This window comes from Portunus trituberculatus, chromosome 37 (genome assembly GCF_017591435.1).
Source record: "Portunus trituberculatus isolate SZX2019 chromosome 37, ASM1759143v1, whole genome shotgun sequence".
NCBI classification, from domain to species: Eukaryota; Metazoa; Arthropoda; class Malacostraca; order Decapoda; family Portunidae; genus Portunus; species Portunus trituberculatus.
Genome location: NC_059291.1, coordinates 3,368,156 through 3,393,513, shown reverse-complemented (window position 1 = coordinate 3,393,513; position 25,358 = coordinate 3,368,156). Strand labels below are relative to the sequence as shown.

The following is a 25,358-nucleotide window of genomic DNA, read 5'->3' as shown; positions in this document are numbered from 1 at the left end:
AAAAAAAGAGCAAGAACAAAATTATGGAGAAGGAGGAGGGAGGGAAAGAGGACAGGGATAGAATGAAAATTAATCAGCTTTACGCTAGGGAATGATGTAAGGGATGATGACCCATTCGTGACAACCTGCCTGACCTTATCACTTGTCCCTCCCTTCTGTCTCTTTTTTTTTTCTCTTTTTTCTCACTTTCTTTTTCTCTCTTTTCCCAACACCCTTTTCTTTCTCCTCCTCCTCCTCCTCCTCCTCCTCCTCCTCCTGAATCTCATAAGTAAAACACAACCTCTGCCGTTCCCTTCCTCCCTTCACTTCTTTCTATCTTCGCTTTACTGCTTTCTATCCTTTTGTGTTTCTTGTGTGTTTATGTTTAGTAAATCGTCGCGATATTGTATTATTATTATTATTATTGGAGGTAGTAGTAGTAGTAGTAGTAGTAGTAGTAGTAGTAGTAGTAGTAGTAGTAGTAGTAGTAATAGTGACAAGAAAGGTACGAAATAATATGCACATGCCCGGTTTGGTGGTTATGGAGGCTAATACACACTCAGCCGGCATTAGCAGAAGGATTTCTTTTCTGCATGCAGGCAGAGGCCACGAGACCGGTTTTTCCTGTGCCTGTTCCACCCACTCACACAACACAGCAGCCAACCAGCCAACCAGCCAGCCAGCCAGCCAGACCCGGGTCGATGAGGAAGTCAGGTCGAGTTGCCCACAGGTGGTGTTGACTTGGGGCCACGGGTTGATAAACTAGGGAGGCGGAGAAGCCGGAGAGGACGTGATAAAAGATAGGGTAGAAGCGGAAAGGACGTTATACAATCTACTCTTACCCCGCAACTAGTCAAACCTCGTAGTGTGATTCCTTCCTTTCACACGATTCTACACGGAGATCTAGTGTAACCTTCCCTTATGACTCCGAATACCACTTCATACATTTTCTGTTTAGAGTCCTTGCTGTTCTAGGAATTCACGTTACATGCTATAACTTTGCACTCTGTTGCTAGAAGTGTGTTCGTCCTCAACCTCGTTTCATACTTCATCTCTCTCTCTCTCTCTCTCTCTCTCTCTCTCTCTCTCTCTCTCTCTCTCTCTCTCTCTCTCTCTCTCTCTCTCTCTCTCTCTCTCTCTCTCTCTCTCTCTCTCTATTCAAATCATGTGCACGTGTTCTCCCTTCCCACGTGTCCCTGACTGGCCGTCTTCCCGGCAGCGCGTTGCCACAGACCTAGTGGCTCCTCGCAGATACTCTACCTATTGTAACGGGGAGGCTTTACTTTTACATTCGTTGCTGGTCTACCGTCGACTATAGTGAGTGGGTCGAAGATGAGAAAATTGTGGTAGACGTTAGATAACAAGAAGTCATTCTCTTCCTTGCGTCAGCGCTTCTAATGCAGCTTCAGTGTCCCAGACTGAGAAACCTATCCCTGTAAAAGTGGTTTCATTTTGTGTTTAATTGCCAGCCTACACTCACACTCTAACCTTCACGAGGGGAACATACATACGTGATACGTAATTTTTTTTTCCTCTGAAATTAAGATCATAAAGTACCAGTTCACTGCAGCTCTAGTCTGTGTGAGTCACATCACTGCGGCGCGTCAGCCAAGTCCTGCATCGAGACTGGAGCTTCATCTCTATCTCTTGCCTGATTTACTCTGCTAGCTATATCTTGGGGCTCAAGTTGCAAAGCTTGAAGTCTCCCAATTTCTATGCTTGCAGCCGGATCTTAGCCTTTTCGTTCATCTATTATTCATATGGTATATTTATTTTTCGTTTGAAATGCTATCGTCCATGTTGATAAATCCTATCTCATGCAGATGTTCAAGACATATGAATTAATGAATACAGATGATAGGCCGTCAAATACATGCAAGTATATCTTACATAGAGACGGACGTGCAGGCCTACTAATCTCTTACAGCTTTCATGTTCTTACACACGTTTACCTTTTATTAACTTCCTTAGAACGTATATGGTTCACATTTGCAGGTCATCATCTACAAGTACTAAATACGACTCATGTGACCTGAGTGTCTTTCGTCCTGCTGCAATGACCTTGGTTACTCTAAAGATTGTGACGTAGAAAGTGAACATGGAGCGCTCAGGACACTTAAGGGTAGGTCAAGAGTACAGACTAAAATGGCCTCGAGACGACTGTAGGCGAGCAGGAGTGAGAGGGAGAGTCGGGTAGAAAGGAAGGAGGGGGATGGGCGGAGCAGACAGATGAGGAGGGGGTCAGTGTTGCTAGCGGAATCCAAATACACGTGACCTACCAAACCAGAATCCATCCAAGTAATTGCTGCATCTCATCAGAGGCCATAACCTCGGGCACTACTTGCCGACGGTGCAGGAGGCCACGTCAGGACAGGACTAAGCGTCGAGTGGGAGTGAAGACCAACCACACTGGCCCTGATAATGAACGTAGCAGACGTTTCTCTACGGCGTTGTTAAAAGAGTGATTTGTCTTACACGCTTAGCGACTATTCCCCACTCTGTAATGCTGGCTGACTGATGACGACACTACCATGTTGTTGTACAGTGGAGCATTCATTATACAGTATGTACTGTACGTACGCAGTGGGTGACGATGGATGAGTTTACTACTACTGCTATTATTATTAACGTTTCTCTAATCGGGTTGTCTCGCTTTTCTGTGTCTGAGTCGATTTTCTTGATTCTGCTTATCTATCATATAGACTAATTGTCATTGTTGACAGAGCTGGTAAGGGAGAAAGAGGGAGAAATGGCAAGAAAACTTGATCGAAGGACACTTGTGACGTTCTTCTGTGGGAGAGGGGAAGGGATGGGCGGTTTTTTTTTTTCCACCGCATCATTCATTGTGGATGTGAGTTGCTAGGTGTGTGTGTGTGTGTGTGTGTGTGTGTGTGTGTGTGTGTGTGTGTGTGTGTGTGTGTGCGCGCGCGCGCTTGCGTGCGTGCGTGCGTGCGTGCGTGCATCGTTGGGTCCATTGACTGACCTGAATTCGGAGGTAATGATTACCCTCAATATTTTTCTCGCAGTTGCTCTCTCTCTCTCTCTCTCTCTCTCTCTCTCTCTCTCTCTCTCTCTCTCTCTCTCTCTCTCTCTCTCTCTCTCTCTCTGAGGTTATCCTTACCACTCAAACATGCGAGGTACATCGCAACGGATGTCAAACACACACACACACACACACACACACACACACACACACACACACACACACACACAAGAACAGTCAAGGTCATATTTTTGCCCAATGATACGCAGATCGCTGTTACACTAAAGCAGAACCTCCTGTGGTAGCTGGTGTTGTTTACGCTCTCATTTGTTGCCTAGGTGAGGAGGAAAGTCTGTGGAGAGGAAAGTTTGAAGGGCATAGACTGGTTGGTTGGTGGTTCGCCCCTACCCCTCCCCCCTTCCATCTCTCCCAGTCTCTTGCGTATTTCTCGATAACTCACTCTCTCGTGTCACGGTTTCAGTTTTCTCTTCGTGGCCACGTCATGTCTTGATGTTTTTGGTCTTGGGGGACTGATGGGCAGCAATGGTATCGACTCCATCCATGTGACATCCCACGTGGTCCTCCAAATGCAATGACTTAACGTGAAGTGTAAATTGTGAAGGCTAAACAAAATAATATTGCATTCAAGTATGTGTGTGTGTGTGTGTGTGTGTGTGTGTGTGTGTGTGTGTGTGTGTGTGTGTGATTATTTAAGAGACTAAGATAGGATGCATTTCTATTTCTTTATGGAATGATGAAATAAAAGTAACTCTCTCTCTCTCTCTCTCTCTCTCTCTCTCTCTCTCTCTCTCTCTCAAGCAACAAGCAGCTCTCGGCCATAATCATAACAGCAGTAAGGTTCATTTTCTTGTCTCGAGTCCTCGCCCTTCAAATAGTGAATAAAAGTGAGGTTCTTTCAAAAGCAACAAAAAGATCTGCCACAATGTTTTGCTTGTAAAAGGCACGCTGGGCTTCCCCGGCGAGAGAGAGAGAGAGAGAGAGAGAGAGAGAGAGAGAGAGAGAGGTTGGTGCAATTGAACCAATGATACTTGATGCTATCTCTCTCTCTCTCTGACGCTACCACTTTTTTTTTTTTCTCTCTCTCTCTCTCTCTTCCTTTTAAACGGACTGAGGCTCTGAATGGAGGGGAAAGGGTCGCAGCTGCTCAGACAGATCAAGAGAGAGGAAGGAACAGCAAAGGAAAGGGGTGGGAGTGTGGAAAGCAAGTTATGGATGGAGGCGGTAATGTGGAAAGTGGAGCGGAGGGTGGTGAAGAGGCTAGGTGAAAGGTGTGTGTGTGTGTGTGTGTGTGTGTTGGGTGGAGCAGGGAGTAAGTAGACGGACGGAGTTGATTGGTATAAAATGAATGCGGGAGCAAAGGTGGGGTCGTAGTTAATTAGGATGATGGTGTGGATGACAATTTAGGTGGAAGCGTGGTAGTGGGAGGGAAAGTAATGTACGTATACGTAATAGCATGAGGGAGTGTCAGGTGTTACAGCCAGCGGGGTGGTGTATAGGAGGGGTTTGCTGGCTGTGTTGCTTCTCTCATGTGGCCTGCGCAGCTCTGTGGTGGATTCAAGTGTGACCTGCGTGCTCGTGGTCCTCCTAGTATTGATCAGCCTCCCCGTAACCAGAAAGGGCCGGATTGCAATCATTCGACGGTGAGCGTGCATCCTCTCAATACCGGCGGACTTTCCTTGCTCTTGTAGTTTAGAGAAAAAGGAACGACTCATCACGCTTCGGTGTGTGAACACTATAGTGAACGTTCTTGAGAGGCAGAAGGACTACCATTGGTCATCAGCCAGCCACCCACCTACCCACCCGACAAGCCAGCCAACCAGCCATCAAGACAGCCAGCCAGCCAGCCAGCCGCTTTACACTGCCAGTCGCGCCGGGTTCAGCAGTCAGTCGCGCCACGTGTGTACGAGCGAGCGGTACTAAGCCAGCGTTGCTCTGCCTAGCGTCCTCTTGCCCCCAATCTTGGCAGACAAGAGACAGCGTGGTTTGACTTGACTCTGTCCCTCCGTCAGTTTGAATTTGGCATCCATCTGAGAAGATTCGTTTGGGAAGTGAGGGAGAAGCACTGTCTCCTCTACAGTCCGTGTGACAGACGAATAGCCGGACACCCCCGCCCGTAACTGGACCGCCACACCATCGACTGCAACAAAGGAATCCTGGAGGGCCACAGCTTTCCCAGGCTGGCGCTTTTATTCTTTCGGTTTCTGAACAACATGGACGTTTTCCCCGTGGTTCTCTAGCACGAGGTGGTGAGGACGTCAGCCACCGGCGCCACAACTCACCTGAAAACGCGAGAACGCTACCATCAGGACAGCGGCTCGCCACCCCAACCGCCACCACCAGCATTAGCTTTACCCGCATCCCGCCCCACTCCTGTTGTTTGGTGAGTAAAGATACCATTCTATGTATCTTCAAACAATGACATTTAATATATGTAGTATAAAGTTCCATATGTCTTAGTGCCTGAAGAGGAGGTTGAGGTCATTCCGTAAAAGGGTTTAGTTGTAGTTTTACGGATAGAAGCCTTGCGTGTGTGCCCCGCCTCCCCACGCCCCACGCCCCCCTCCAACTGGGAGATGTAGGACATGAGAGTTCAGACACTGCCGGTGTTTTGACCGACAATCACATGTATTAAATTTGCTTTGAGAAGTAGCAGGGAACTACACGCTTTGCTCTAGTTTTAAGTTGCGAGGAACACGAATCATAAACATATCGGGGTAAAGAAGGTAAGCGAATCAGTGAAGTGTGAGAGGGCAATGTACAACTGGTGCTGCAGACGAGACAAACACACACACACACACACATTTTATTGATTCGACCTTTATTACTTTGTTAATATGATTACTATCGTACTATTGTTCTTCACCGGTTTGCCATGTGTCTGCCTTCGTCCCTCCAACCCCTAACAATGCTCTCTCTCTCTCTCTCTCTCTCTCTCTCTCTCTCTCTCTCTCTCTCTCTCTCTCTCTCTCTCTCTCTCTCTCGTAATCAAAACACTCAATCGATCTGGCCATTCATTGAACTAGCCGTTGTAAGGATTGGTTAGTCATTGTTAGGCAATCTGTTACTAATCTGCCTATTAGCTAGATGGTCAGTCAGTCGTAGTCACTTACCATCTAGTCTGTCTGTAATTCTTTCTTATCAGTCCTCAACTGTTTGCAAGCTAGACATGTAAATTGGCAGCTAATTGAGGTGAGGTGAATATGCATGGCAACGGTAGAGATTTCTATCACACACACACGTTTCAAGCTTATATAAATCTACGGTAAATATATATCATGTGTTTAACCTTGAAACCAATGGGTTCGCTTGCATTGCGTCGAGGCACATCACTACAGAATAAGATGTTTGAAACCCAGCCAGGGTGTCAGGGTGGTTCAGGAAGGCCTCGGTGGCATTAGTGGGCTGTAATACATCTTCACGAGTCTTGATTAATCTGGCGTGTGTTTGGGTGAGATGGAATATTGAAGCAGTGATTCTGTTGATATACTGACAGACAATTCTGTGTGAGATTATCAGAATTTTGTGGTATAGAAATATATGGACTTTATAAAGGTAGGAAGAATAGATTTACTGAGTTGGAGTAGACTCGGTAATTATGTTCAAAGAGTAGAGGCATTACGGACTTTCAGAGAGCAGAAAAATGTATGAATATGGATGATAGATGGAGTCTTAAGTAGATAATTGTGCATGTGAAGACTAGCACGTGTAGGCTTGCTGGCTTTGTTCAGAACACCATATGCTTGTAGGTGTCACGTATTTTCTTTCTAGTACACATTACATGATCTTTTTTTTTTGTCTGTTTCTGTTAAGTAAAATTGTTCATCGGTCTTCACATGTTTTATAGAACTTTAAGGTCATCCTTGTAATTGATTAGTGACTAAATGACCAGCTAGAAAATAAAGAATCACGACGACAACACTCCTAAAGCTACAAATCTTGGCATGAATTACCTGCGGTGTCAATAGACAGGGTTCGCATGTCAGATGAGGGAGGCCGGTGCAGGTGGCCCAAGGTAACTCCCTCAAGGTGAGTTGCATAATAAGATAGACTTCAAGTACCATACACAGATTGCTATCGACTATTTGTATTAACTGTTGTGATCGGTTTTGCTAGGGTAGCGTTTGATTGGAGAGAAAGAGAGAGAGAGATAGATAGATTTGTCTCAACTTAAGGATTTATACCTTAGCCAGGACATAAGTAGTACTCAAGAAGAATGAAGGTTTAAAATCAAGTCTCTCTCTCTCTCTCTCTCTCTCTCTCTCTCTCTCTCTCTCTCTCTCTCTCTCTCTCTCTCTCTCTCTCTCGCGGATATTTTGTCTTCCAGCTATTCCATTCATGATACACTCTGTTAGCTTTCCTTCATTATTTCTCACCTTCTCTCCGTTCTTTACTTCCTTTCTCCTCACTTCCGCCCAGCTGTCAGCCAAGGGAGGTATTAATAGCGCCGCCTCTCGTAAACACGGGATATGAACAATGGTTGTGCTATTTTGCTACACTTTTGACACCTATAGTTGCGTAGGCATAGGTATTACTAGCCAGGTATAGAGAGAGAGAGAGAGAGAGAGAGAGAGCCAGCCTGTCAGCCTGAACTGCCACCGGTCTTGTTTGATTGAGATGTTTGTCGTTTCCCTGTTTGTCACCACCCCCTTGCTCTTATTCCTATCTCCTTTTCGTCAACAATATTGGCGTCATTACTTCTTTCTACGTACAAATCACTGTCAGATCACTATCACTGTGTAGTACCATTGCTCGAACTTTTTTTTTTTTTTTTTTTTGCCTTCTGTGTAGCTTTCTTCATTGCATACTTCAGTATCTGTAACGCTATTACCACCTCTAGTACCTTTCATTGATCGTCGACCATGCACAGAACTCGTGTCCGAATCAAAATGTCTGAAGATAAAAATGAAAGAGAAAAATCGTAATAATAAATGATTGATGTGGATGGGTGGGAGGTGGACTGGTAATCATACCTCCTTGCTAGACAGACATACTGCCTTATCATTGCTCTCTGCAGCCTCCTTCGCTGCCGCTACCACCACCACCACTATTGCTTATTACAAAATACTCACGTTTTGTGCCACATACCAGGAAAAGCAGCAGTTTCTCTCTCTCTCTCTCTCTCTCTCTCTCTCTCTCTCTCTCTCTCTCTCTCTCTCTCTCTCTCTCTCTCTCTCTCTCTCTCTCTCTCTCTCTCTCTCTCTCTCTCTCTCTCTAAGTTCATGGCTCATCGTGAGTCAGCTGTGTTGTCCTGAGGTTCCAGCAGGCAAACGTCCCGGCCTCAGGGAGACAGACCGCTTCTTTATGTGCCTGGCGTAGCTGTTAATGTTTTGCCTGTCCTCGTTCCTTTATCGATTCATTTATATGTATCAATTATTTATGAATGTAATTGCAAGCCTTTGTTTTCTGATTTAGAGCAAGATTGTCTCGTGTTTTATTATTTTACGTGTTTCTCATCGGCCCGACATCTACGTTGCTTTGGTTTATTCAAGCCCTTCACTACTGTTACCGTTAACTTGATTTGCGATAACTTACTATGACCATTACCACCACGTTTACAGTAAAAGCTAGTCCGCCGCAATCAATTCACATACAGTAATGAAATTAAGAAACCACAAAATTATCAATCTTCTCCCATATATGCATTAAACTTCACTACGATCATGGCAGATCTAGGCAGATTTATCTTATCAGTGCCGGTGAGGAGTCTCCTTGTGCCCGAGGACGCGGAATGGCGGGGCCAGTAGTAGAAGGTCCCTCATCCTCAGAAATTGTCCCAGTCGCGCCCTGATAAGATTACAGGAGACGCTACGCGTGCTCGTCATGCCTGCAGTGTTGAGATAGGAAAGCACACGAAGCGGGATCAGGTGGCGTGAAAAATGAAGGTGAAGTGGGTGGTGAAGGCTGTGTTCATTTGCAGAGAGAGAGAGAGAGAGAGAGAATCGATATATGCCTTATCAAACTGTTATGGAATACTTACACATAAAAAAAAAAGAAAAAAAAACATTCGATATACTCAACATATTCCACCTGTCAGTTCACGTGTGTGTGTGTGTGTGTGTGTGTGTGTGTGTGTGTGTGTGTGTGTGTGTGTGTGTGACGACGCTTTGCTGTGTTTGCCGTTATTGTTGAGTGGTAGTGGTGGTGGTATGGCCTTTGTTACGCGGCGCTAAGACAACGTTGCACTTTATCACCGCCACGCACGCACGCCCCCCCCCCTTCCCCCACCCTTCCTCCACCAATAATTCATTGTCTGTTTTCTTTTGCTTTGTTCTCGAACTTTCCCTGCAGTACGTCATAAGTTTTTTTTTTTTCGCCGTTTTCCTTTTTAGTAGTTTTTGCATTTTATGTACTTCTTTGGTCTGCTTTTCATATATTTAAGAATCTCATAAAACTGTCAGAATTTTTTCTTGTGTATCTTGTGAACCATGTGAAAGTGGCTGTGCTAGTTTTATAGGGAGTGAATAGGTGGCGAAATTAGATTATCATTCTCGGAGGAAAAGAGAATGTTGCAATGTAGGTACATGAATTAAGTGGATTCCCGTACGAGCAGGTCTTCAGAGTAAATAAATAACGATACCTTCCCACGCGTCACCCAGTCGTTAGAAGTGTGTGTGTTGTGAGAGAGTCAAATTGCAAAAACTGTTTGATACACTTTAGTTTTCATGAATTACACACACACACACACACACACACACACACACACACACACACACACACACACACACACACACACACACACACACACACACACACACACACGTTTCTACATATTGCGTGTTTTCTTGCTTCCATTTTTCTCCTCTTCTGTGCTCTGAACATCGATTTTCACCCACGTATCCAGGGCGAAGGAGACAATTGCGTCTAGTAAATCGTCACAGGAATGGCGATTTGCAAATAAAGGAGGAAGAGAAGTTGGAGGAGTAAGATAAGCAAAGACCACGTTGCCGCTAGATAGGAAAAAAAAATTGATAAGTAGGTCAGCCATGCTCCTCTCTTAGCCTCGCAGGTAATCACAATCTAGGCTAGTTCTGCGCATTTACTTGGTCTACGTAATCTGAGGTGGAGAAGGCGAACTGGGAGGGTTGGAGTGTAGGAGAGTGAGGGAAGGAAAATATGTGAAATGTAAAAATACTTGTATCCTGTTGTGCAATGTTTACGCGAGCACTTACACTGTCTTCCTGCCCGCCTCACGGTTTAAAGCTGCTGCTGCTCCGCCCGCCAAGGAGATTTTGTGTACTGTACATGGCCGAACGATACTGATTGGCCACTAATACTTGGCAACTTTGCGGGAACCAGAGTGATTAGTCAACTTTTTTGCTGTTGCCCCGTTTCCTTGTTTTCATTTCCACTGGCTATGTTGAGCACACACCCACGCACTCAGTTTATCAGCATCTTCTATAGCTGACTACGAAATGATTGTGTGGGACATGCTCGAAGTGAAACATGAAGATTATGCTGATGGAGGTAAAATCGGGACTAGCTCGTGACACAATAGTTAGCCGGCTGCCCCATCCTCCTCTCTCCCTCTCATTCCTCGCCCTGGCCACGTTCCAACCTCGCTGAGTCGCCCTTGATTACTCAGTGTCGTTCCTTGAGGGGTTTGGGTTCTCTTCTGACGATCAGCCAAAGCTACCCCGCCCCGATCTTCGACACGAGATTCGTGACTCCCTTCGTAGTCGCTAGGAGGCGCGCATGATAATTCGATGGTAGGTTCCTCTGTAAGTGTTAAAGGTAGAAGGCGTGGCTGTAGCGCTGGCGGCCAAGGTTGTGTGGGGCATAGGAAGAGTCTTATGACCCTGGATTACAGTTAGTTATAGTGCTTCAACTTAACGCTACTTCCTACATTGGTTTTGAAATTTGGTGCAATATTACGTTGCCCTTATTAGGCGCTTATATATCACAGCCGTCGCTACCACCACTACTTCTACCACCACCACTTCTACTACTACTACTACTACTACTACTACTACTACTGGCACCTCTAATGCAGCTTTCCAGTAAAAGTTAGATATTTATTCTAACATACAATAGAACATATAAACAGGATATCTTTACGTCACGCGTGTCAAGTGTTGCGTCAGACGAGACAGTAGCAGTGGTGATAGTGGTGGTGGTGATAGTGATGGTGGTGGTGGTGGTGGTGGTATTGGAAATGATTATGTACTTGCTATGTGTGAGCGAACAGGTGTAGTAGGTACTGAACATGTAAAATTGATCTGTTAACACCTGTCAGACGGGCATCGTACACAACACAAACCAGGAAGAGACTTTGAGGGTACGTGGCTGAACATTTGTTAGTCTTCCCTCGTTGTTTACCGCTGGAGCTTCGGGGTGGGGGGAGGGATGAGGAGGAAAGATAGGCATACACCTGCCAAATATGCTTTGTTTAATGCCATTACATCTTAAAAGAAAATGCAATGCTATACGTCTTCGCTTATCGTATGTCCGCGTTTTATGTTCCCGAAAGAAATTTGACAGGAACATGACAGAAGCTTGAAGTCGGTAAGGCTACGTGGTGGTTCTTGCATGTTAGAGAAAGGAAACCATTATCATTCTTTCCCAGAAAATAAATGTACCAGGAATGGACGAAAAGTATCATAAGAGAAAAAGAAGACAATGCGTAGTACGTCCATTCGCTTCTCACGTAGGTACCATTGGTCTTTATCAGTTTATCAGACATGAGTATAAAAAGAAACATCACGTGATGCTCCTCGTCAGTATCACTGTCATAACGATAAGAGCTAAAGGCTGCTCCTCTCTCCCGCACTACTACTCTTGTATGATGCTGCTGCTGCTGCTGCTGCTGCTGCTGCTGCTGCTGCTGCTACTACTACTACTACTACTACTACTACTACTACTACTGCTGCTGCTGCTGCTGCTGCTGCTGCTGCTGCTGCTGCTGCTGCTACTACTACTACCACTACTACTACTGCTGCTGCCACTGCCACTGCTATGCCACCACTGCTACCATTACTACTACTACTACTACTGCTACTGCTACTGCTACTGCTGCTGCTGCTGCTGCTACTACTCCTACTACTACTACTACTACTGCTACTGCTACTGCTATGCTACTACTACTACTATTACTACTATTACTACTTCTACTGCTACTACTGCTACTACTACTGCTACTTATATATTTAGCTAACGTTTGTTGTCAAGGTTAAAGTTTTCTTTTTCATGAGTTTAGCTGAAAGCAGAATAATAGCAATGTAGTGTCAAATTGACACCACTGGCACCGCTGGCATCTGCAGTGATATTGTTACACTCGAGAGGAAGGGGTCTCTCTCTCTCTCTCTCTCTCTCTCTCTCTCTCTCTCTCTCTCTCTCTCTCTCTCTCTTTCTCTTAGTGAAGTCCATTCATATCAGGACCACAGTTTCCTTTCATGACTTCCGCACATTTTGATACTCTGACATGTAAGAAAAAAACGTAAAAGGCAGCCTTCAAACACGGTGACATAGATACAAACATTCAAACCAAGGCTAAATTTAAAAGTTCCCTGAAATTTTCCGTTGAAGGATACGCGCGCGTGCGTGTGCAAGTGATGAACGAAGAAAAGAAGGTACTAAAAACATGATTAGCACATAGATGGCAGTGAAGGAGATTAGTATGGATGACTTATCTGAATCTGTAAATTAGAATGCAAGGCGAGTCGTTCCATTGGGAATGTGTATTACAACTACGCAGTTTGTCATAAGAGGCCCCGTGACGGTATATGGCCTCTACTCAAGCTGTGTTGTATCATTATAAAGGCGGATTCATACTGCCAATATACGACTGTTATTTTACGCACGTAGGACTTATTCCTTCTAGTTGGAAAGTGTCAGAAGTAGCGCCTGGAAAGTATCGACTAGTTAGTGCCTTGGGGTGGAAGTGAATGTAAACAAACAGCTACCGGCCAAGAGGTCTTTCTCCAATGACGATGTTGAAGCTGTGGTTGCTCTTCTTTTGGCGTACCGGAAGAGTCAACAAAAAAAAAAAAAAAATGCCTGTGGATACGTCCCTGGCTAAGTAGAAAGAAAGAAAGAAAGGAGTGTCCTCCACATTCTAAATTAGCCTACATTTCTCATAAGAAAATTATTAATCTTAAGAAGACTATGTACAATTGCGATCAAATTAAATCCTGACAAGTCTTCAATCTTCATCAACAACACCCTGCATTGAGGGAAACGGCGCTTGTAGAGTAGCAGCTGTTTTGTCGTATGTCGATTTGTGCAATCTCTTTTTTTTGATGGAGACCTAATACACACTTCCAAATCTGACCTTAGACACGCTTAAAGAATTGTAATTTTACCACACTGGATCTTGTAGTTTGATGATGTCCTCTTAGAACAGTGGTTCCCAAACTATCTTACCTGACGCACCCTTCTTGCTTCCAGTAGACCCGCACGCCCCCCCCTCCCACTTCCTCTTTTGCTCATGTGAACTTATTTTATTTTATTGCATTTATTTCTTAGCATTGTTCAGGAAAACAGATCTCTGTTTGTATTAAATTTTAATAATGAAAGCCACTCAAACAAATAATAGTACATTCCAGAGAGACATTTTTTCTAAGTAAACTAAACACATTTGGTTGAAAGGGAGCGAAAAAAAACTTTAGCAAACTGGCCGATGACTTCACGCCCCCCTTGAATTCTCTACGCCTCCCTAGGGGGGCGCGCCCCCCAGTTTGGGAACCACTGTCTTAGAATATCTAAAGAAGTAACCCCAACGTAACTTCCAACCTATGTGTAGTTGTGAAATGTTGAAGGACTGCGGCGACTGTTGGTAATTTCCAGTAAAATGAGATGTAGTAAACACAACATGTTACCTTGTCGTTTATGCTTGTTCATTGTACAGTACGCATAACAACTCACTCGATCCTATTCCTTACATTCTTTTCAAGAATAGAAGGTAAACTTTTTATTTGTTTCTTGGTCTTTGGATGTCATAGCGGTTTAAGTCTCCGTTCTTTCCTAAGTTACACAATGATCGCAAAACTCGACGATCGATATTTCGTGTGTGTGTGTGTGTGTGTGTTTACCTATAGTTGTAACATACGGGAGGGGAGCTATGCTCGTGTTGTCCTGTCTCTGTTATCTCAAAAAATATCCAACTTCATCCTAAAGTTATTTATTGTTGTCGGAGGCTTTGATCATTTCTCTATCTATTGCATTCCAAGCTCCAACAGTTCTCTGTGGAAAACTGTATTTCTTCACTTGGAAAACTGTATTTCTTCATGTCCCTCCTGCATGTGCTTTTCTTTAGTTTCTTCCTGTGGGCCTCTGAGAGAGAGAGAGAGAGAGAGAGAGAGAGAACCTGCCTTTGTAATAATCTATACATAAATGTGATGATACTGAATCACCGGATAACTTAAAGAAATATGTCCCTCATGGTAGTAAAGGTTTCCTTTATTGCACTGACGAAATCGTGTTCCTGTGAATTTACATATACTATTGTAGTTGTATTTGCAATCTATTGTAAGATGAGACTGAGGTGTGAGAATTAACTCAATGTTCTTCTGCTAACAGACAAGATGGTAACTGAAGGCAAAATGAACCCGAGGCTGGTTATCGAGGACCTCCCAGATGCGCTGCACCAACGCATGGACCAACTCAACATGCTGCGTAAAAGTAGACATTTCTGTGATGTTGTTCTGCAGGTGAGAGGCAAACTTGATTTTTCTTTTTATAGTTTCATTTCTTTCTAATGTCTTCCTTTTCTGGAGAGAAATGTATGGGATAACAAAATTTCCTTGATGCATGTACGTAGACCGTGTATAGCTACTTGAGTTTTTTTTAGGCAATTAGTGTCTTATTCGAGATGATATTGAGACTATGTGAAGTTAAGGTATCGGTAAATTTATTACCATGAGTAACTGATAAAAAAGGTTTGTTTCCTTAAGTGACATTTCTTTTGATTTTTGTAACATTACATTATTAGTCACAGTGAATAGAGGCTTTATTTGATTCACCCGTACCGTAGATGTAAAGTCCGTAACTATAACATGTTCTCTTGTCTGTTTTGTCACAGGTTGGAAATTCAGAGATTCATGCCCATCGCGCGGTGCTAGCCTGTGCCTCACCCTACTTCTTCGAGCTGTTCAATTCTGAGGATGAACACAAGTCTGCACATGAGGGAAAGGTTAGGGGATAGCCGCTCAATTTTATGTTCAGTTGCTTATAGTTTTGTTATCTTCACAGTGAAGTGGAAGATTTTGTTGCCTGTTTCTAAAATCAATAATCATATACATTGGGACTTATTTGGAGAAAAAAAGACTTTTCCCTCACTACAATAATTGAAAGAATATTGTGTTGTTCAGAATTTGAATAGTATATTACATTATTTTTTATATATATTGTAATTTCCTAATCCTTATTGGATGCCTTGAATTAGTCAAATATGAAAATGCATTTTTCAAAGCCAAATTAAATGTAGCGTGTGATTAAGTCATACTCGTACTAAGTTGATGCTTGAATATTCACTTATAGCTACTGTACAAGATGAACGGTGGATTTGAACGAGAGAGTGTGGAACAGCTGGTCAATTATACCTACACTGGCCGTCTGGAGGTGCCTGAGCCAATGGTTAAAGCAGTGTTCATTGCTGCTAAGAGGTTGAAGGTGAGTAGAGCTTTGTCACTCGATTAAAAAGTCTACTTTCTTTATAAGTGCATTTGGACAGTGCTTTGGGAAATTTTAAATACTTAGAAATGAATATTAATTTACCAAAATTGATAATCAAAATTAAATTAGCTTGTAGCTTTCACCATCTGCATTTCAATTGGAGGTTACTATCCGGAATAAGCAAGGGTAAATATTTGCCATATGATAATAGCAATAATAGAAACAATTGTTTAACACATCATTTCACTGCATGTGTTTGTTGATTCAGCTGGAGTCAGTGGCCCAAGCCAGTGGGGAGTATTTGGTGAATCATCTCACTCCAGAGAGTTGCCTGGCAGTGAGGGCCATCAATGGCATTGCTTCCAACAAGGAACTTGTTGCTCGTGTTGATGAGTACATCCAGCAACTGGTTAGTATGAGCAGTGTCTAGTACAGTATAGCTTTGCATTATTTTCTCAGGATGCTTCAAAGATAGACATGAATCATTCCTCCATCTGTAAGATTTAATATATATGTACATTTTGCTCTATACACTGTACAATATAGTGTAATAACAATATGTAGTACAATAAGATGGTTTCTATTGGATTAAAAGAAGGGCATTCTCAACAACACAGGGATTTGACAAGGAACATCTATGAAATGTATGCGTGTTCTATTGTATGTTGTTTTATATATGTATGCTTATCACAGGATTATCTTGTGCAGAAAGATTTGGTAAAGGTGACCCAGGATGCCTTGACTCTGCCACGCCTTCAGGTGACTGTTGTACATAGAAACCAGGATGAGGCTGCCATTACTGGCCGTGCTCTTTGTTCTCTTGTGATGGACTGGGTTAGGAAGCAGATGGAAGAGGAAGAGATGATGTTGGACTCCATGAAGGAAAAAGTAAAGAAATCCTTTGTTGTCATTTGCTTTTCCATTTTAGAAACATAGATATTTATTGCAGTTACATGGTACGTATAGAGTTTATAGAGATTGAAAACTGAATTTATATACTGTATCCGTCTTTTATTTTGTGGCTATCATAATTATATTCTCAATCATTTACTATATGTTATGTGATGTCTAACTAAAGCTACTGTCAAATAATACAGCCATCATAACAAAAAGCAGATTTTTCTGGATGATTCATAAAGTGACTGAAATGAATAGTATAACAGGCTTGTTCTTTAAAACTTATACCATTATTTTCTCTTCATTCCACAGAAGCACATGCTGTACCTCAATATTGACAACTCACTTCATGATTGTTCTGACATTCGATCTGGTGAACTCCATGATTCAGATATTGTGCAGGATTATAAGAAAATGTCCAGGAAATTGTCCCAGACCAACATGAAAGTAAGCTGTTGTATTTGTTACCTGCAAATAGATTGTAGGTTTTTGTTAAATACTGCAATCTCAGTTTATAAAAGTATTGAACACAAGAGTAGTATGCAGTTGAGTGAAAGTTACATATGTAAGCATATATATACTCTCTGATCATTGAGTGTCACGGAAAAGTAGAGTGTATATGTTGAACATTAAATTAGTCACCATGTTTCTAGTTCTGTAGAAGTAGTAGATATGCTTTAATGAATGAATATCTCCATGTGTACTCATCTCTCAAATGGTAACTTTGATTTTAGATTCGTAGAAAGTCAACCACCCCTCAACCAGTGAAGCCTCGTTTGCTGCTTTACTCGCGCAGCATCTCTGATATGGATGAATCAGAGCAAGAAAGTGAATGGAAACTGATTACTTACTCTCAAGTTTCAGGTCAGTGAGATTCCTTGTGTTTCAATATAACACACACACACACACACGCACAGTGGTTAGAGCGCTGGCTTCACAAGCCAGAGGACCGGGGTTCGATTCCCCGGCCAGGTGGAGATATTTGGGTGTGTCTCCTTTCACATGTAGCCCCTGTTCACCTAGCAGTGAGTAGGTACGGGATGTAAATCGAGGAGTTGTGACCTTGTTGTCCCGGTGTGTGGTGTGTGCCTGGTCTCGGGCCTATCCGAAGATCGGAAAAAATTAGCTCTGGGCTCGTTCCGTAGAGTAACGTCTGGCTGTCTCGTCAGAGACTGCAGCAGATCAAACAGTGAAACACACACACCATACTCTTAGCCTTGTTGTCTCCTTCCATATTAATTTGCCTTTAATCAGAAAAGTTGTATAAACATTCTTTGATGTTCTGATACATAGATTGGCAAAATTGAAGAAGCTTAATACCTTATTTTTTATTTATTTGTACTCTTTCCTTGTAGAGAGCTCATGGGTGGCAGTAGTGGCACTGCGTGGCTCTGTGGCTGTGATACTGGTACAGCAGAAGGTTGGTGGGTCCTCATCCCCCACTTCTACTCCTGTGACTTCCAGACCAGCTTCTGTTGAGAAGGTTGACTTCTATACAGTTATCCCTCACATGTCCTCTCCCAAGTGTGCCACTGGAACTGGCAACTTCAATGGCCAAATGCTGGTGTGTGGAGGATATGATCGTGGAGAATGCTTGAAGACAGTGGAGGCCTACAATCCCAAGACCAACAAATGGGTTGAGCTGCCAGCCATGCAACAAGGCCGAGGCCGTTTTGATCTGACAGTGCTTAATGGTCGGGCGTATGCCATAGGGGGTTGTGATGGATCTCGAGAACTGAATTCCGTAGAGGTACTGGAGGAGAGTTCAAAGAAGTGGAGAAGTGTAGCATCACTGCCCCTTGCACGCTCAAACACTGGTGAGGCGACAGGTTTTCTCTCTTAAGTTTAGCACTTGCTCATTCTTTTGCTGTTTTGCAGGCGAACCAGAAAAGAGCAACTAAGGAATCATATGGAGAATTTTCAAATGGGAGTAGAGTCATGAAAGGCAAGTAGCCAAGCCAGTACCTGTGTATTTGTAAGAATAGCGACCATAACCTCTCGAGAAGCTTTCTCAACTAAGCAGACCTGTAGCTTAACAAATTTTCCATTAACAAGTATCTTCCTTTCTCTCCAACAGGACACTACTCGCTATCATGGAGACTTGGCTTGCTAGATACAGGAAGGAAAGGGGCACTGAACAGTTTTTTATTCTGGCTATGGTCATCTGTCATTTGAGATGAAAAATGCAGGCAGATTCACATGCCAATTTTACAGATGTTCATGTGCCCATTTCTTTACCTTGGACTTTCGAGCAAGTTTTAAGCTAGTGCAGTTGGAGGAGCGCTGATTCTCATCACAGCAGTTGGAGAGTAACCTTTTGGTTCTTTGTTATGCTTCACTGGTAAGTGACTCATGGGACCTTGTTAATTTTGCTCAATAAGTACACTACTCTTTCTGGAATTATCATGAGCCAAATCTTAACATGCCTCTCGTTTCATGATGTTCGGTGTGTTTTTCCAGGTGGGAGATACTTCCCGCAGTTGCACCAGCTGGCCTGATAACCACCCACTGGAGGCTCTTCCTTTTTCTGTAGACTGATATTTTTACCCCTACCTATGTCTAGCTGCTCTTGAAAACCGAGTCTTCCTGAACTGAGAACATATGATTTCAGCATCATATATATTTGGAAAATGAATCTTCTTTAATTGAGAGCATATGATTTCAGGACCATATATGTGTTCTTCTGGATACCATATGTTCTTGAAGCAAAGAATATGCATGTTGTGTTGACTGAGAGAAGGGAGAGCTGAAAAAAAGAAAAGAAGAAACTGGCAGATTCCAATAACGAAGACCTTTTATCAGTACTTACGTATGCATGTATCACATCCAGGGGGGCCTTGGTCAGAGTCCTTATTTGTTTAACTTTGTGCTCATTGTACTACTTAAATTTTTTTTTTTTTCTTGTGAACTTGTTACCTGGATACCTGATGGCTCCTTTGTGGAATGACTTGCTCACGTAAGTGTTGCTTTGTGGCATTGCGGATGGTCCTGCTTACTGCTACCATGTTTCCGAGCTTAAGCATACAAATTATATTAAGATAATTTTAGTGACATTCACCACTTATTCACTGCTGAAGAGCTTGTGACTAAGCTGTTTGTTTGTGTCTAACTCTTGTTCTGTAATTTCATATTGTTGTAAATGTTTTTATTTATAGTCATGAAATATGATCATAAATATAAATATATTGCATTTTGAGTATTGTGTAGTGAGAAGAAAGTAGTTATATTTTACTTTAGATTTAAAAGAGGATCTAATTCATATTAAATGTTTCAGTGCAGTTTCAGACAAGCTCATCTGCCCAGTGCCCCACTCACAGTTGTATAAGAGGGTTTAAGCTCGGAAATATTGGTCACCACGAAGAACAGGTCCCCCCAGTCCGGTCCAGCACATTCCTATGTGGCTTTAGTGGTGACATTCAGGCTTAGTTTTTCTTTTTCTCTCCTCAGGTGTGTGCAATTTGGGGTCCCATGTGTACTGTATTGGGGGATGGAATGGTCAGTATGGCATCAAACAGTGTGATGTTTACTCTCCAGAGATTAACTCTTGGAACACCATTGCTCCACTCCATGTTGGTGAGTGTGTTTGAGTTTAATAATTATTGTAAGGCAAAAATTGACAAATATATCAGGATTTTTTTGTTTTACTTCAAAATAAACCTATTAGAAGCTTTTGATGCTATAATTTTTCAATTTCTGCCATTTCAGGTCGCTATCAGGCTGGGGTGGCTGCATTCAATAATGCTGTTTATGCTGCTGGAGGATGCGACTCATGGAATTGTCTTAATTCAGTAGAGGTGTATAATCCCATCACTAACTCGTGGACATTTGTTGCTCCCATGACCACGCCAAGGCGAGGCTGTGGTGCTGAAATGTTCAAAGGTGGGTAATGATAAAACATTATGTTGGTAAAGTTAGATTTCAGTCTCTTTGCATGTCTCTTTAGAAAAAATGTTTGTGCAGCAGTGTCTACTGTGCTTGCAGCGAGGCATTGGATTCAGATGTTACACATCTTTAGAGTATTGTTCTCCACAGACATTGTAACATTCAATCTGTAATGATTTGTGTATGCCTGTATGTGCATATCTAATTTTTCTTCTTGCTCAGAATATATTATCCTTTTAAATTCTTTCTATGTAGTTAGTACTATACAATTGCCAGCTACTTGAAAATGATTGTTATGGGGATGCTATGGTGATATTATGATTGTTTTGTTCCATGTTTTAGATGATTGTATTTTACATAACAGATTGATATCCCCTTAAAGGAGAAGTAAGACATATCAGCTCACTGTCTACGTGCAAGTGATTTACGTGTGAATTTAGAAAGTTTTGATGTCATTTAAGAACAAAAATTGCCTTTGAAGAACCAAATATACATAGGAAAGAATATAGAATCCTCAAGTATGAATAATATAGACTATTCAACCAACATTTTATTCACAGGAAAATTGTATGTGATTGGAGGCTCAGATGGGACACACAGTTTGTGTACCACTGAAGTGTATGATCCTGAGTCTAATAGCTGGATGCCAGGTCCCTCCATGACTACCTGCAGAGCTAATGTGGGTGTGACGGTGGTGGATGGCCGTTTGTATGCTGTGGGTGGATTTTCAGGTAGGTTTTCACTGTATATGCCTTTTCAGTATGGCAGTTATAACTTTCCAATGTGTGTGACATTCATCACCAGAATTTTAGGTGTTAATTTGATATGATTGTTTATTGAGTGATAATTTTTTTAATTGATGTAGATTATACGTACATGTATTGTTGCTCTGTTAGCAATGGAGAGTTTTAGGGTGGAAGAGGAAGACCTTATAAACTTTTAAGAAGATTGAATGAGACTCAATTTTAGGACATCATTTACCGAGATAAGACTAGAATGTGCTGATTTTGAACAGTCAAAATAAAGGTTGGGCTTGTTACAAATTAAGGTTGTGAACAGTTATTGGTTTGAAGTTATTTGATTGGTAGATTTTATAGAACTTTTGGCTGTGAATGTTAAGATAAGTTAGTTGAGTACAATGTGGGAAATGAGAATTGTTATAAATCTTCATACATAAGAAAGAAATAAGACGAAGAAGAAAATAGAAAAATGGTGATGAGAAAGCATAATCTCGTAGCCTTTTGATTATATTTGTAGAATAGGAACATGCATGGGATGGTCTGTTATAGAGAAAGGTGATCAGAGGAGGGAATCTGTTGGTGACAAGTGGGGTATTTTTAATATAATGAAGCAGCTTGGATAAACCACTGGGATAAAAGTAGAGTCCAGTTACCTGAATATAGAAAGATGGGTATTCAATGAAAACTAATGGATAAAAGAAGAATATTCAGGACTAGAACAGATGACATGATCAGTTATTATAACAGTTTGTTAATTATAGTGGCAGTACTTAAAATTTAATTTTTATTTGATACTAGAGAATGAATCAACAACATAATTAATCACGTGTACTGTAATTGTGCCATATATTTGCAGGGAAGAACTTCCTTAATAGCATTGAGTACTTGGACCCTGTCTCTGGGGAGTGGACTAACTTCACCCCAAAACCTGAGGGATTGTCTCTCTCAGAGGAACAAAATGGCTTTAGTGAAAGGGAGCAGTCTACAATATCTGAAAATGAAGATCATCATTCTAATGGTCATGAGACCATACATGAAATATCTAATGGTTATTTGGAGAATGGGTGTAATGGGCTGTCTAATGGACACATGCCAGTAGCTACTACATGTCAGTGAATGATTGAATATAAGAAAAGAAAAGTTATTATTATTAATTTTGCTTCACTGTGGAAATCGTATTTCATCACATGATCCAAGAATGGCTACTTTCATCATATCCTAGTACATAATATACACCTAGGAAAATATAAAGTTTTCTATCAGTGTAGCAGAGGACAGGTGTCTGGTCTGACAGCACCAACATACCTATTGTGTATCATTGTGTACACACCATTGTTTGTAAGGCTCCTCTCAAATGTTACCTCTTCTGAAAACTCTTCCCTCTGGAAGTAGGTGCCTTTCTTTCCTCCCTAAGCAAAGATCCCCACTTGTTTGTTAAAGTGGAATACAGCCTACTTGACCTTTATGTCCAGAGAATAGGAGGCAAATCAGTAGTAGGGTTATGGAAAACTTTAATATTAATCTGCATTTAACAGTACTAATATTAAAGGCTATTGTTACTTCATATATAGCTGTGGTGATCCCTTTCATGGAACTGTGAGGAATTGCCCAGGATCTTTAACACTGTGCCTAATTTGCTTCCCTCAAGGGCTGTTCTTAGGGGGTACTGAAAAGTAGCTTAATTGTTCTGATCATGGTTGAAGGGATCAATTATACTCTTAAGCTATTTGATTGTATTGATTATCTAGGGTGCCACACATACTGCCCAATATATCAACACAGAAGAATGACTGTCTAGTGCCAAATTCATTGAAAAGTGTCTTGCCTTTTCTTTTGAGTTTCTCATTTCTCTGTAGTTTGTTGGTGCACCTTGCTGCTCCTTGTTATGCTCAGTTTTATTATTAATGGTCACGGTTAACAAGTCGATCTAACAGTGCACTGGGAGACTGTGTGTGTCAGTTGGTGTGATACATGTTATGCTCTTGCTCCTCCTTATTTTTGTATTTTCATGTTTTACATTAACTAAGGTAAAAGGTTAATTGGTTCCTTGAAATACTGGGGATGGAAAAGATTGTCTCATCTTTTACATTAGGTTATTTGGCATACATTATGACAAGTACCAAAAAAAGATGGTTTGTTATTGCGGCCCCTGCAGTAGATGACTGATAACTTCAGTCACTGAAGGCACAAATACATCAGCAGGGATATGTCATAGGAGAAACAAGGATGGGAGTGAGTTGTAGCATGTATCATGCTCAGGACCTCCTGATCACCTAATTATTTATCATGGTGACTGTTGTACTTGCTTGTCAGACCTCCTCCGTCCAGCTGCTGCTACTGTACTCCTATTGTGTTGCTGTCACACCGTGAGTCATATCTTCATGCTTTCAAACTGAAAAGAAGTTTTGCACTGGGCAGAATGTGTACACTTTTATTTTTTTTATTTCTGTGAAATAATTGGTTGATAATTATCTAGCTGTGACACTTGGGAATAAGAATTGAAAATTTCTACAAATTTACATTGTATTAAGTTCATCTGTAAATTTTCTGTAGAGCATAATATTCATGGCTATGGAAAAGTCTTGCTGGTATTATTGGCTTATACTGGCCTCGAGCACTGAGGCTGCTTCTTATAGTGTCTGTGGTCTCATTTTCGGGATATTTTCTTTCCATTTCCAAACCTTTTGTATCCCTTCATGTAAGCCTTAAGATGTATACTCACAGGCATTTAAAGCCCTGTGATACCAGGCAAGCTGGCCTTGAGAGCAGTGGAGCTGAGTTGACTCCTTGGGCTCGTACTTTTGCCTTTCATATTGTATGGCTTGCTGCCATAATGTTTCCATTTTTTTTTTTGTTGCATGCTGGTAACATCGATATAATCGTTCCACATTTAATACTTCTATTAGTTCCACTTTTTATTTTCTCATATCATGGATCTGGTAGAAGTGATGCATTGTTATTTAAGTGAAGATCCCTATAATACTGACTGTCTGAGACCTGGGTGGAGAGCATGTGAGAGGAATGTGGAACAAGGCAGTCCTCACAACACCAGCTCTGTCTTTGCTCAATTTTTTCTCTCCTCTACATCAAGTTCTGCTGTTTGGTCAAGAACAGTCAGGCTGAAGCCTTGATGTCCTCTATCTTCCTCAGAGATCCCGTTGTCTATTTTTTTATATAAAATAACAGCCACTGTTTTCAGGGGTCTTTGTGCCGTTCCAAGACAAAAAGCTTGGATTATTGTGGGTGTGTACAACAGTGATATACAAACTTTAAGGAAATAAATGGCATTTATATAAGATACAGAAAGCAATTGGGTTTTACGGGTGAACACTGTTTTCCCAGTGACATTGTACTGTTTTTTAGAGGCCTAGGATTGTTGATAGACTGACCTAGCTGCCCACATCAAAAGAAATATTTGTCTATGCTGCAACTACTTCATTAAGTCATGTGTATTGATACCTACATGTTCTTGGAAAAGGTAGAAGGAAGCGTGCTCCCTTCCTTTCCATTGCTGAAAAGCAAGGACACATGGGAGATGAGATGGTTCTTAACCATGATATACAAGGGAATTCAAACATGAAAATATGTAAGTAATCTAATTAGAAATTGATACTGTGGCACTACTGACATCCTCACCAAAAGTGTCACAATGAAATGTTCAGCATTCAAGCATTTTAACAGGCCATGTCACCCTTCCCATGCTGGACTGTCACAGGGTGAGAACCACCACATACCTCATGTTTTATGTCAATGGATGAGGCATAAGGCAACTCTTTGTCTTGTGATTACCTATAGCTGTGATAAGATTTTTTCCACCCTAACTGCTCTTTGAATTACTGAGGTGAGATGTGTTAATTGGTAAGCTGATATAATGATATTTCTTTGAAATCTGTTATATACTACATACATATATAATATACATACATATAAAGTGCCTCCAGGCATGTCACCATCCCTTCTTATCTTTTCTTTTGAAAATGTTAACCAGACCATTTTATTTTTATTTAATTTTTTTTTTTCTTTTAAATGTCCTGGTCAACCAAAAGTGAACAATTTTGTATGATATTAACAGTATATAGGTTTGACTCATGTGCTCCTCACTTGGTCACCCCTGTACATCACAATAATAACTTCTGAAAACATTATCGTGTTTGTCAAACTTTACTTGGATTTTTCTGGCCCTCTAATATAATGATTACTTTTTAAGGCAATTTTCAAAATAAAATGGAGATCCTTTAAAATAGAAC

At 41.7% G+C, this 25,358-nt stretch overlaps 1 protein-coding gene across 2 annotated transcripts; it reads left to right on the top strand.

Annotated features, from left to right (window-relative positions):
* Positions 1-4,548: 4,548 nt before the first annotated feature.
* Positions 4,549-25,254, top strand: LOC123513864 (influenza virus NS1A-binding protein homolog). 2 transcript variants are annotated; one of them, XM_045271291.1, is made up of 13 exons: positions 4,549-5,363; positions 14,498-14,628; positions 15,000-15,110; positions 15,458-15,589; positions 15,861-16,001; positions 16,301-16,480; positions 16,802-16,936; positions 17,224-17,353; positions 17,845-18,306; positions 19,937-20,062; positions 20,195-20,368; positions 20,932-21,102; positions 21,968-25,254. In XM_045271291.1, the coding sequence occupies exons 2-13, from the start codon at positions 14,503-14,505 to the stop codon at positions 22,225-22,227; spliced, it is 2,148 nt and encodes a 715-aa protein (XP_045127226.1). In that variant the 5' UTR covers positions 4,549-5,363; positions 14,498-14,502; the 3' UTR covers positions 22,228-25,254. The 2 variants fall into 2 exon arrangements, with proteins under 2 accessions (XP_045127226.1, XP_045127225.1); XM_045271290.1 differs by having other exon boundaries at positions 4,617-5,363; positions 16,286-16,480.
* The last annotated feature ends 104 nt before the right edge of the window (positions 25,255-25,358 follow it).